Raw genomic sequence first — 14252 nt, forward strand, 5'->3', positions numbered from 1 at the left:
GAAATTCTGGTTTGGCTTCCAGAACACACTACTGGTATGATCTCAAAAGAAAATCCAATTTAGAAAGTTAATTTCTAATCATTAAATATTCATCAACATTCTAAAGTGTGTAATTTGCTTAAAAAAAAAATAATTAGATAGCTATGAAATAAAGGGCAGGAAACAATCAGAAATACAGCAATTCTTTCAACTTTAATTACTATTTAATCAGCTCATGATGAGCCTTTTGTCACCTTCAATCATAATCTGAATAAAACAAATGAAATCTGATTAATATTTCTATATAAATCATAAAAAATAAAATGATACCTCCAGCATCCTAAAGGTCAAAATTCTAAAAACCCATAAGAAAACATTTCTGGCATTTTTTTTACTATATTAACATCTAATACAATCACAATAAAGAAGTAAATTTATCAAATTAATTATCATTACTACTTACTGAGTAGTAATTTATACTAATATTTCTTGAACAAGTAAGTAATTTCCTTAATTTAGACATGAAATCAACATTACAAACCAAAATTTTTGAAGCAAATATACAATTTTTAAAAGTCACTCTGTCTTCCCACAAATCACACAGAAATTGATAAAGGATGCAAAAATTTTCTAGTCACAAGTTAAAAATGGTCATTTATTAATAAAAAAGAATAAATTATCTGTAATTTTTTAAAAAATCACAAAACATAACGGCTCAGCACAGGGTTTGGCACACATGAGCTATTTAATAAACTAATATGAACTCAATCTAATCAAACAATCAAAAAAGAATGAATAAATAAATCTAAACATTATAACACGTAGATATTTCTTTCATAAAAGAATAAATTAAGAATACACACCTTGACTATTTTAAGTTTTAAGATAGTAAAAATATCCTAGATGTCCCTAGCAATAAATCAGAAGCCTTTAGCAGTCTATCACTAAACACAATAAAAATATACATCATATACAGAGTAGTACATAAAGAAATCAACAGTGAGAAGTAGTGAGCCTTAAAGAATTAATTGTAAGGTACTGCTAATTCTAAATTTTTCATGATGATTTGAATTATGTGCAGTATATAATAAAGATTGCTAAAAATCGTCAATGCTTTCAAGAAGGATTGTAAGAAAATAATATCTATTTAACCCTCAAAGAATGAAATTAATCAGAAAATATAAATGACGTAGTTATTTCAAGTTCTGATACATTTTTTAAGAATATAATCAACTGAAAAATTAGTACATACTTATGTTGATTCAGTATTATTTGTGCAAACATTTTTTACGAAGATATTCATCATCACAGACACCCACTGTATCCTTTCTATGAAGGATCAATACATGTTTCACATTGTGCAAAATATAGAAACCTTTATCACCTCTTTGAACAAAAACAGCATTCTTTTTCATATGAAAATATTCAGTGGTCATTAGATCAAACACTTTTAACACTTACCTGTATTTTAATAGGCCATGAAAAGTTGCTGACGTATACATAGAATGTAATGTTTGGATTGCTTCTAAAGTTAAATTTTTCATAGGAAAAACTATCTCTGTATTCTTTTATATTAGTCTTGGAAACTATAGGGGTCTCCTCTCCAGATATTGTTCCAGCTAAAATGTAAATAATAACAAATTTAAATAATTCATATTAGGAAACATATCTTTATTAATGTAACATTTACATATATATGACATTTACTTAATTTTTGTAACTGTGCTTATAAGGACATAACTATCCAAATAAACTCATGTTTATAATTTAGAATGACAAGGAAGAAACAAGATTTGTCATAAATATAATGGAAACAGATTTAGTATAAAAATTGTTTTTTAAAATAATACCAATTATTTTAAATGCTACATAATAGGCACTGGCTTAGAGACTTTATATTCTATTCTAATAAAAACTTTATCCCAGAGGTATTCCATCTCTGTTTTTCAAATTGGAAACTGAGCCTCAGAAAGATTAAGATATTTGCCTCAAGTTTGCAACTACTGAACAGTAAAGTCCTCTTTGGAACTCAAGTAATACATAGCTTCAGGAACTGATGTTTTGCTACTTATTTCTCCACAGAGTCTTTCAAAACAAAATATGTCTTAATCCAATTAAAAAACGGAAAAGAAATCAATTTTTTTTGTTTATCACATATTGAACCATCACTTCTTTGAATAAAGTGGGAGGAAGATATAATTTAAAACATGAGCTAAAAATTCAGTTAGTTAAACACATATTGGGTACTCAATAAATATTTACTGAAATTAACCAAATGGAAGAAAGGATTTCCAACAATCCAAACCCTTTGCCTTAAAGATAAGAATAGTAAGGATACTGAGCAACTCAATTATTTTCTAACCGATCATCTGTTCCAAAATTACTATGAATGCTTTTTTATTTTATTTTACTTTATTTTTATTAAATTAGTTTATTTTCTATTTTTTAATTTTACAATATTGTATTTGTTTTGCCATACATTGACATGAATCCACCATGGGTGTACATGTTTTCCCCTTCCAGAACCCCCCTTCCACCTCCCTCCCCATCCCATCCCTCCGGGTCATCCCGGTGCACCAGCCCTGAGCACCCCGCATCATGCATTGAACCTGGACTGGCGATTCATTTCACATATGATAATTTACATGCTTCAATGCCATTCTCTCATATCATCCCGCCCTCGCCCTCTCCCATAGGGTCCATAATACTGTTCTATTTATCTGTGTCTCTTTTGATGTCTCCCATACAGGGTTATCTTTACTGATTGACTAAATACCATATATATGTGTTAGTAAACTGTATCAGTGTTTTTCTTTCTGGCTTACTTCACTCTGTATAATAGGCTACAGTTTCGTCCACCTCATTAGAACTGATTCGAATGTATTCTTTTTAATGGCTGAGCAATATTCCATTGTGTATATGTACCACAGCTTCCTTATCCATTCGTCTGCTGATGGGCATCTAGGCTGCTTCCATGTTCTGGCTGTTGATTTTTGCTATGGTCTCTTTTGTTTCTTTTGCATTTATTTCTGCCCTAATTTTTAAGATTTATTTCCTTCTACTAACCCTGGGGTTCTTCATTTCTTCCTTTTCTAGTTGCTTTAGGTGTAGAGTTAGGTTATTTATTTGACTTTTTTCTTGTTTCTTGAGGTGAGCCTGTATTGCTATGAATCTTCCTCTTAGCACTGCTTTTTTAAAATGCAGGTTTCCTGGTGACATCTTCCAAACTAATAAATCAAAATATCTAAGATTTGGTTTTGAGAATCTGAAAGTTACAAGGTAATCTCTTGCATATTGAAGGCACTGTTCTAAAGTGATTACTGAGGTTTTATATATTTTTGTTGCCAAATTTTAAAACTCTTATAGGGTCAATTTGTTATGCAGAATTTCAAATTAACAGTACAAGTTATCATGAATTCATAGTTAATGAAACTTACAGTGCCAAGAGTTTACTATATGTTTACACTATTGTAACAAAATATGTATATATGTATCTAAAGTTTTCAATGCTTATATGTGTAATATAAAAACTGGAATTGCAAAGACCCCTTCTCATTTGAATTATGTTTCTATTATTCTATTAATATTTATTAAAATAGCACATGATTTAATTTTAAGAAATTAAATATGGATTTCTAAGGATTCCCATATTTTCTTTAAAAGTTTCCAGTACTTTTATGCAACAGTATATACCCTTTATACAGAAAGTAGAAACCAACAGCATTTCTTTAAAACAGCAAGCATACTTTTTCATAATCCAACATACAAATTTGTACTTTTTGTATTTCTTAAAACTTAGCATTTCAATTTATAAACCTTATTATGGAAGAAATATTAAGTTGTAGGGTTTTTTAACCCTCTCTCAGAACCAAATCTGACAATGGTAGGGGGTATAAATCCAAGCTTAAAGGTAATAAGTAAGTTGGTAATTTATCAGCATACACAGATAATTTGTTGTTTTAGATCAATATTAAAGTTATTAAATTTATAGCTTCAATGGTGAATCAAATAATTGAAATATCAGTCTCTTTATTCATTAAAGAAGTAATCTGTCTTAATTAAAATCATAGGAATTCATAACACTGCCATATAAAAAAAAATAAGTAGCGTTAAATATCTGTTGTCCACCTAATATTAACTGAATTAGGGAGAAAGTTAACAGAATAATGATACTTTATTAATAATGCGACTTAATAGTTTTACCTAAAACAGCACAAAGATTCTGGCATATAATATCTTTATTTCAATTATTTAAATTAAGAGTAGAAAGGTCGTATTAGAAACCTTACATATAGGAACAGAAGTAAAAGACACACGGCAACAAAATTCTCTCACCTGTTGAACCAACCGACCATGTAATGTTGAGATTAAAGTTGTTTGATGCATTAATTGAAATATCCAAATTTTTGTTTGACTATCAAGAAAGAAAATATGAAAATTTAAAAAAACAGAATTATACTAGATGTTATCTTTAATGTTTTAATTATGTCCATGCTATGTTTCTCTAACTGTGAACATTAAGTCAATAGTTAAGTGAGAAAGTGTAGACGCCAATTACAGTTTTTTAATGAAAAAAAAAAGGTGATAAATTCAAAGGTTATATTTAAAGTTCCCATTTATCTTTCCTACTGTAACCTGGTCTTCCACATGTAGCCAGAGGCTGCTATAATTCAATGCTTGTATTTTGATTTTCTTGGCTTACCTGTAGTTAGTATTTAAATGATATGGGTTTGGTTAGTCCAAAGTTATTTCACAGCAATGGATGATTGTTTTGTTGAAGATTTCATCTTAGCTGTATACAGTATTAGTATATACACATTTTTTGGTGAAAAAAAATACTTGAAATGTAAAACTTAGAGGTAAAAGTTATAAACCTACTTGGAAAAAAAGAGGGGATCAAGTCATATAAACATCTGTAGAGAGAACATTGAAGAATTTTATATTGATCAGCCTGCATCTTGTCATTAATTTAACTGCACAGAAGCAAATGCCCAAGAGATTTCTTTAAATGTTATTTGCTATTATCCTACTCCAAGAGATGAGGAACAAAAATTATGTATGATTATAACTATCAAGACTTGCAGAAAGGCATAGAAAGATAGTCATATTGAACAGCTTTTGCTGAAGATATTGAGTGTGCTTTGCTGTGTTTTAAGTATACAAAGACTCTTAGAAAAAGCTGTGTTGCTAAGTGAGACCTGGCTACTAAAATAATTAAAATTAATACCTTGATATTACAACTTTTTCTAAATAAGACAGAATAAGAAAGCCAATAGAAAACATATCACCAATTTTCTGAGTGGCTCTTAGAGAAAGTAAGTCTATAAGCAATTAAGTTCCCCATATCTGATAAAAAAAGTGTTAGGAAAAAACTGACAGAAGGACATGGTTCTTCCCTGATATGGGAAGAGTAAGAAAAAGCACGATAAAGGGCAAAGGCTGCTGGGTGATGTGTGACAGTCATTCCATGTAAATGATACACTAAGATCCAATTATTTAGCTTCAAATAAAAACTACTCTAAATGATTGCCATAGAGATGGGGACAGCTGGGCCTCTATTAAGAACTACTAACAATGCTCCATAATCATTGAAAGATACTCTCTTCAAAGTTTCCAGGAAGCAAATATAAACTCAACAAGAATGGTCATCTTGAAAGAGCATACAAAATAAAATGGGTGGTAGTAAGGCTGAACAATTTTGCCACATAGATTTTTCAGGGTAGTGCTCATTACTACTGAAGAGATAACAGCAGAGAATTTGAAGTGATCAAAGAAAAACAAGGCTTGGAGTTTAAAAATACACAGTATCTCAGAAGGGCACTATGTTATCCATGAGAGTCATATTTGTATATGGCCACAGATGTAAGAAGGAAGTTAACTTACTGAGTTCTATTGGTAAGCTATTAAAATATCCTCTAATATGTACCACAAAGCTTTCAAACTTCTTAAGACCTTTCCACTTTGTAACGATATGAATGAAAACAGATGACACTGATTCAAAAATAATGCCAATATTAATGACTCAAGTAATAAATGCAAAAAGCTTTTGTCAGTGTGCAAATAAGTCTGTCCAACAGACTGCATTACTCAGGTGTGGCAGTAACATCTATTTCCTCATACTTACAATGATGCATTAAGGAGAACCCAGATATGAAAAGAAATTTCTTGGTAACAGATACTCATTTACTCCATCAATAATGAACTAACCAGACCCCAAAACCAATCACTGCTTTGTATTAATTAAATCACGTTCATGAGGCAATGAAGTGAATTTGCAGAGTATTCATTGTTGAGTCAGATGACCTTGAGTTCAAATCTTAGACCTTTAACGTACATGCATATTGATTTAGAGAAAGCTACCCTTATCCTTCCTGAAAATCAGCTTTCTTATCTCTAACATGGGCTTCTCTGGTAGCTCAGTGGTAAAGAATCTGACTGCCAATGCAGGAGATGGAGGTTCGATCCCTGGGTCGAGAAGATCCCCTGGAGAAGAAAATGGCAATCCCCTTCAGTATTCTTGCCTGGGAAATCCCATAGACAGAGGAGTCTGGCAGGCCCCAGTGTATGGGGTCACAAAAATATTGGACACGACTTAGCAACTAAACAACAACAATCTCTAAAATGGGAATATCATGACTTCCCTAGAGACTTTTTTGGGAAAATTAAACAAGATAATTTCTCAAAAAACTTATCATGGTTTCAGGCCACCGTGCTGATAATGGTCCTGTTGTTGATATTATTAGGTCTGGGGACACAGGATTTCTTCTTTTCCTTCTCTTTTTTCATCTTCCATTTTACTAGAGGACTCAGAAAGAAGGCATGACTCCTGACCTCTGAGAAAGGTTGACTTTCTTTATTCTTAATGAAATAGGTACCAAAAAAGAGTTGTTTTCTATGAAAACAAAACATGGTAGAAACAGTACATCCCTAAGAAAGCTTAAATCATTATTTTTATTGTGAAGTTGCATCTTCGTGAGTGTGTGTACCTTATTTTGTGTCAGGGAAATCTGAGAATAACTGCTATTATTACGGAAAAGGTCACATGAAATTTCCAACTGATATAGAAAACTATAAAACTTTTCTTGAAATTTTACTTCATCCTCGCAAGTTAAGGCATTACTGAAATATACGGTACTATAACTAAAGCCCTATAAAATACATTTAAGGTCAAGGAAAATATGCTGGACTCCAAGAAGTAATACTATGACTACCACAGTAAAAGACAAAATTAGTCATTTAGAACATTGTTGTTAGACATGGTTAAGTTCAGCAAGATCATATTATGCAAGAAACTACTCTAGAAACTGGTTAAAGATGATGGTTAGAATTACATTTAGTAGTTAAATTAACTACTACTAAATTAAATTTAGTAGTAGGTTAGAATTAAATTTGTTTTCAAAATGGAATAAATGCATAAAAATGAAAGTACTTCTTTTTTGTAGAAGAGGTCCAGACTAACAATACATGTTAATTTCAGAAATTGTTCCAAGTTGCATTTCTCTTTAATTATAAATTGTATGTATAGATATATATGTAATTATAAATTACTTATAATGATGTTATAAGCATGCTTAGTGGTACATCTTATGATAGTTTAGTGTCCATCAGTTTCCAAAAACATGTGTCTAGGCTCTTGGTTTCAACTGAACAAAACAGCAAAAAGTAAACCTGAAAGCTGTGACATTGTAAGAACTCAAGGATTTCTGGGAATTGAAAGAGGAGAGAGTCAAGAGAGAAACAAACTAGAATCATGGCTAATCTGAGCTTATTTGTATGACACCACGGATAATATTGGAGAGAAGTACTGTTCACACCCACATTGTGAGCCAGACATCCCACTTATATTAAATTTCTTATATCCTCAGTGAACTCCACAAGCTTGGAATTACTACTTATGAATAAAATTCTGATTCATGCAACAACATGGATGAACACTGGAAACACTGAAACATTAAACTAAGTGAAATAAATCAGAAATAGAAGTAAAAATGTTATATGATTACACACATGAGGTACCTGGAATACAGAGACAGAAAGTAGAATAAAGGTTTCCCAATGATGGGAGTAGGGGAGGAACAGAGAGTTATTGCTTAACAGAAACAGAGATCCTACTTGGAGTGATGAAATATTTTGATAATGGATTGTGGTGATGGTTGTACAGCATTGTAAATTCACTTAAATGCCATGAAAACTGTACACTTAAACATGGTTAAAATATAAATATTACTTCATGTATGCTTTACTACAATAAAAAAGTCTACAGTGTTTACAATGCATTTATTGAAACATTCATTATATTAAAACTGTAGTTTCTGAAATATTATTAATGTCTTCATAAAAATACACACCATCAGTGAAGAGAGCATTATAATTTAAAGACAATATCTTCTAAAATCCTTATTTAAAAATCAAAAGTTTATACAAAGGTTTTTATTTTAATGATAAAATGTTTTGTTTTTAAAAATACTCAGTGTGAAAAAATAACTATAAAATGCAACTCGTTATACTGGAGTGTGTTGCCATTTCCTTCTCCAGGAAGAGTCAAAACATTAGATATAATCCCAAAAATGTAGGCATTCCTTAAAACCTAAGGACTAATGAGTAACATAAAACGAACTTCTCTATTTTGGGGAAAGAGAGATCTAATTTACTGAAAAATGAAAATTTAAGAAATTACACTATTTGCTGGCAAGTTTAGTAAAACAATTTAGAGGAAAGAAGCTTGCAAATGTCAGGATAGATTTTGAGGTTTCACCTATCTGAAAAACTATTAAAAAAACATGACGTGAGCTTAATAAGCTGAATTCATGTATAGTTAGAATGAAACACTACAGAAAAAGTGACATCAGCAAAACAGTGTAATAGGAAGTCCTAGCCCTCATCCCTGACAAAAACACCAATTTAACAATGATCTATGGACCAAATTACCGTTATGAGCAGACCAAAATCCAGTTAAGAAGTTGCAGTACAAAAATTAAATGCAAAACTGAGAATAGCTACAATATAATGCATAAAATGAACAATTTCACTCTACCAAGGTCAGCAGCTCACCCAAGACAGCGCGGCTCAATATCAGAAAGACCAACATAGCCAATGACTGCTCCCTTAAGGGAAAGACAGTGTAACATGCATCCAGTATACTTGATCTTTATTTAATGTTACTGCCCAAATGACCTGTTTCTATCTCGACTAGACAGAAAGCACTGAAAAATCTAGCATAGTGTGGACATCTGACATCAGTTAAGAACAAACAAACAAAAAGTGTGTGGCTCACTACACCCAACATGACTCAGAGAGATTGGAAGAAGGTGCACAACTCTGAGACTTCTCCCCGAGAGGAAAGTGTTAAGAGATACAAACTTGCAAACAGTGTATGCTAAGTTGCTCCAGTCATGTCTGACTCTGTGCAATGCTATGGACTGGAGCCCCCCAGGCTCCTCTGTCCAAGGGATTTTCCAGGCAAGAATACTGGAGTGGATCGCCATTTCCTTCTCCAGGGGATCTTCCTGATCCAGGGATCCAACCTGGGTCTCTTTATGTCTCCTGCATTGACAGGCGGGTTCTTTACCACTAGCGCCACCTGGTAAGACCTAAAGATCTAATGCGCTACATAGTGATTATGAATAACAATACTGTTGTTGCTGTTGTTCAGTCGCTAAGATGTTTTCTACTCTTTGCAACCCCATGGACTGCAGCACACCAGGCTTCTCTATCCTCCACTAACTCCCAGAGTTTGTTCAAGTTCATGTTCATGAGGACATGAGGATGAGCTGGTTGGATTGCATCACCGACTCAATGAACATGAATAACAAGACTGTATCATAAACTTCAAAGTTGCTAAGAGACTTTAATTATCATTAACTCCTCAAAATTACAATTAGGTGACATGACTGCAGTGTTTGGTCATGCTATGGTTGAAATCATATTGCAATATATACATATATTAAATCAGCATGTTATACACTTTTAACTTACACTGTAAGATGTCAATTATATCTCAATAAAAATGTTTTTTAAAACCTAGCATTCATATACCTCAGATAAACCAAAGGGTTTATAAAAAAGAGACAATGAAAAACTACTATTATGCAATAGTACATTAAAAAATATATATATATATAATATAGCTTATGTTATGAAGTAATAGATTTTATTTTCAAAGAAGACTATGACCAGTATGAAAACATAATTAAAGACAGAAACACTGCTATAAGCCTGAAAAATAACAGAAATAATGTATACACTGTAGGACTATTTGCAAAATCTGAAATATCAAGGTCAAAAATTCTCTGATTACAAAGATACTTAGGATTTATGAAAAGAAAAACCTAATAGGATTTGTTTTTCTACAAAAGCCCTACAGTGTGATAATTCTGAGAAGAGACGCAATTACAATGAAACATAGAGAAACATTGCATCCATTGACATAACTATGCTACAAAAGTTAAATGATCTTCTCACCTGTTCTGGGTTTGCTATGAAGTTTATGGCAGTATGGTGGCGATCATCTTCCTGTAATAAGCTGAATGTAAACTGATAATCAATCAAAAGGCTGTCTGTAGGGGAAAAAAATACAATCCTGATATGTACTTTTAAAACTTGCTTGAAAAACAAGTTAGGTGAAAATATACTGAATATCAGCATTGAAAATTATTGTCATTAAATTACTAGTGGTGTACTCAAGACTGGCAAAATATAAATCATTGTTATCAAGCAACAAAAAGTAAAACATAGATATGAAAGCACTTAACACTTCAAAATTTTATTTATTACTTCTGTTACCATTATAAAATTTCTACAAACTACGGCTTTTTCTGGAAAAACTAGACAAGAGAATAAAATAAGGTCATCCATAATCTTACACTCAGAGAAAAATACAGGTAATATTTTGGTGCATTATATTCAAGTTAAAATTGTATAGAAAGAAAGATAACAGGAAGACATTTTGATGTTCTAGTTTTATAAAATCAAAACTCTTTGAAAACATGAATTTTAATAGCTAAGTAATTCTTGTTTTAGAAAAGGCAGAGGAGCCAGAGATCAAATTGCCAACATCTGCTGGATCATCAAAAAAGCAAGAGAGTTCCAGAAAAACATCTATTTCTGCTTTATTGACTATGCCAAAGCCTTTGACTGTGTGGATCACAATAAACTGTGGAAAATTCTGAAAGAGATGGGCATACCAGACCACCTGACCTGCCTCTTGAGAAACCTGTATGCAGGTCAGGAAGCAACAGTTAGAACTGGACATGGAACAACAGACTGGTTCCAAATAGGAAAAGGAGTATGTCAAGGCTGTATATTGTCACCCTGCTTATTTAACTTATATGCAGAGTACATCATGAGAAACACTGGGCTGGAGGAAGTACAAGCTGGAATCAAGATTGCCAGGAGAAATATCAATCACCTCAGATATGCAGATGACACCACCCTTATGGCAGAAAGCGAAGAAGAACTAAAAAGCCTCTTGATGAAAGTGAAAGAGGAGAGCAAAAAAGCTGGCTTAAAGCTCAACATTCAGAAAACTAAGATCATGGCATCTGGTCCCATTGCTTCATGGGAAATAGATGGGGAAACAGTGGAAACAGTGGTTGACTTTATTTTTCTGGGCTCCAAAATCACTGCAGATCGTGATTGCAGCCATGAAATTAAAAGACACTTCCTCCTTGGAAGGAAAGTTATGACCCACCTAAACAGCGTATTAAAAAGCAGAGACATTACTTTGCCAACAAAGGTCCATCTAGTCAAGGCTATGGTTTTTCCAGCAGTCGTGTATGGGTGTGAGAGTTGGACGGTGAAGAAAGCTGAGCGCCGAAGAATTGATGCTTTTGAACTGTGGTGTTGGAGAAGACTCTTGAGAGTCCCTTGGACTGCAAGGAGATCCAACCAGTCCGTCCTAAAGGAGATCAGTCCTGGGTGTTCACTGAAAGGACAGATGTTGGAGCTGAAACTCCAATACTTTGGCTACCTGATGCAAAGAGCTGACTCATTTGAAAAGACCCTGATGCTGGGAAAGATTGAGGGCAGGAGGAGAAGAGGACGACAGAGGATGAGATGGTTGGATGGCATCACCAACTCAATGGAGATGAGTTGGGTGAACTCCGGGAGTTGGTGATGGACAGGGAGGCCTGGCGTCCTGCGGTTTATGGGGCTGCAAAGAGTCAGACACGACTGAGCGACCCCACTGATAGTGAATATTTCATCACATGCCATAAAGCATTTACTTGTCCCTATTATTATGGTAATTTTTACTTTGTGAAATCTTTTAAATATTTCAAATTATTTAAATAGAAAATAATGCTATTTTTTGGAACCATAACTTTCATATTATGCCCTCAGCTGTTAAGTACTATCAAAGTTAAAATTAAAGATAGGAACAATATCACTGGATTTATTGTCAGAGCATCATTCTTCATGTTGCTTCCTTTATATCTTGTAAGATCAACTCTATATATTTCTTATTTAATTTAATGCAAAGTAATACTTTGTTTTTCCAAGATTTTATTACAGGCACCATTATCCATGATAATGAAGATTATATAATAAGTCATATTTCTGCTTTTCATATGACTGCCAGAAAATGCAGGGAAAATTCAATGGCCCAGTGTTGTTCCAGAAACTGGAAATATGAAATAATAAAAGATAGAGATTTCTGTCCCATGCAACTTATATTATATCAAATGGACATTGAAAATTAATAAATAATTTAAGCATATAGTATAATAATGACAATAAGTGTAATAATCATAATCCAGTGAAGAGGAGAGAAATTTCTGTCCAGGTAGGAGTATGCTTGCAATTTTGAAAAGGAAAATTTAAACATAATGAAGCTGAAGCTGAAGCTCTAATAGTTTGGCCACCTGATGCAAAGAGCTGACTCATTGGAAAAGATCCTGATGCTGGGAAAGACTGAAGGTAGAAGGGAGCGACAGAGGATGAAATGGTTAAATACCATCACTGACTCAATGGACATGAATCTGAGCAAACTCTAGGAGACAGTGAAGGACAGGGAAGCCTGGTGCTGCAAAGAGTTGGACACTGAGCAACAACAACAATTTAAAGATCAAGGGTAGTTAAGAGAAAAAGTCCTGGAGGTTACATCAGAAAGTGTAATCCAGGCAGAGGAAACAAGCATAAAAACCTCAACAAAAGAACAAGTCTTAACTGTGATTCCTATAAGGAGACTGTGGCAAGAATGCTACAAAAAGTGATGGTAGAGATAGGCATAGCAAGGAAGGTAATGGGAATCGGTCAGACACAGTGAATGAATTTGGAAAGTGTAACAAACAGAATTAGCTAAATAAACAGATGCAGCATTTTAAAGAAAGAAAAGTAAAAGGTTTTATTTTTTGGCCCATGACCATGTAAAATGTCAGCATTAACTGAGATGGGTGAGAACAGGTTTTATTTGTTGCCAGTGTGGAATAATTAGAAGCTTAGTTTTGAAGATGTTAAGTTTGAGTTACTTATTGAGTATCTACATGATAACGCTGAGCTCAGGAGCCTAGTGGATAACAATTTGGAAATCATCCTCATTGTAATGGCCTCTAAAGCTGCGAAGCCAAGAGATCACCAGTCATAAATAGAGTAGAGGTGCCAGGGATGAGCCCTGAGGTGAAACAATGTTAAATAATCAGATCCTCTGAAGAAGCCCGCAAAGGAGACTGACAGGGCAACCCACGAGACAGAAGCACAACCAGAATTTAGTGTCCAGTGAGTCAAGTACACATAGTGCTTAGAAAAGAGAACAGTGATCACCTTGGTCAACTGCCGCTGAGGAGGTTTTAGAAGTACAGACAGCTACAAAACTGAGGAAAGATACCATCAATTCAAAATAAAGAGAAGACACTAAACTCAATGGACAGGAGTCTGAGCAAACTCTGGGAGATACTGAACGACAGGGAAGCCTGGCACGCTGCAGCTCACGGGGTTGCAAAGAGTTGGTCACGACTGAGTGACTGAACCACCATCACCACCACTGAGGAAAAATAAACATTTCAAAACTATTTTCAAACGCTCATTGAATAATTATCTTCCTGTTTTTCTAGTTTGAAACTTAGCATTAAGAAGTCAGGAACAGATGGCTTTTAGGTGGAAGGGACTGGGTGACTTGGGACCCTTGAGCAGCTCTGGGCAGAGGCTCCAGTGCCCCAGTCCTATGAACATTCTGCCTTTAGGGACTCCAGTCCTCAGCCACAGTCACCAAACTCTTGTCCAGACATCCAAGTTTGATTTCTCTATTGCTATTTATTATAGTTGGAAATACAAGATCA

At 33.6% G+C, this 14252-nt stretch overlaps 1 protein-coding gene across 7 annotated transcripts in view; it reads right to left on the minus strand.

Annotated features, from left to right (window-relative positions):
• ATRNL1 (attractin like 1) overlaps positions 1 to 14252 on the minus strand; it is a 738261-nt gene that overhangs the window by 465186 nt on the left and 258823 nt on the right. For all 7 annotated transcript variants that reach the window (XM_081573518.1, XM_081573521.1, XM_081573515.1 and 4 more), the window contains 3 exons: positions 10441 to 10535; positions 4315 to 4393; positions 1441 to 1598 (listed from right to left, as the gene is read on the minus strand). In XM_081573518.1, the coding sequence (XP_081429644.1) occupies positions 1441 to 1598; positions 4315 to 4393; positions 10441 to 10535 (332 nt within the window). The remainder of the gene's footprint in view (positions 1 to 1440; positions 1599 to 4314; positions 4394 to 10440; positions 10536 to 14252) is intronic.

This window comes from Giraffa tippelskirchi, chromosome 2, assembly GCF_054371585.1.
Source record: "Giraffa tippelskirchi isolate mGirTip1 chromosome 2, T2T-mGirTip1v1.2.pri, whole genome shotgun sequence".
In the NCBI taxonomy this organism is placed as follows: Eukaryota; Metazoa; Chordata; class Mammalia; order Artiodactyla; family Giraffidae; genus Giraffa; species Giraffa tippelskirchi.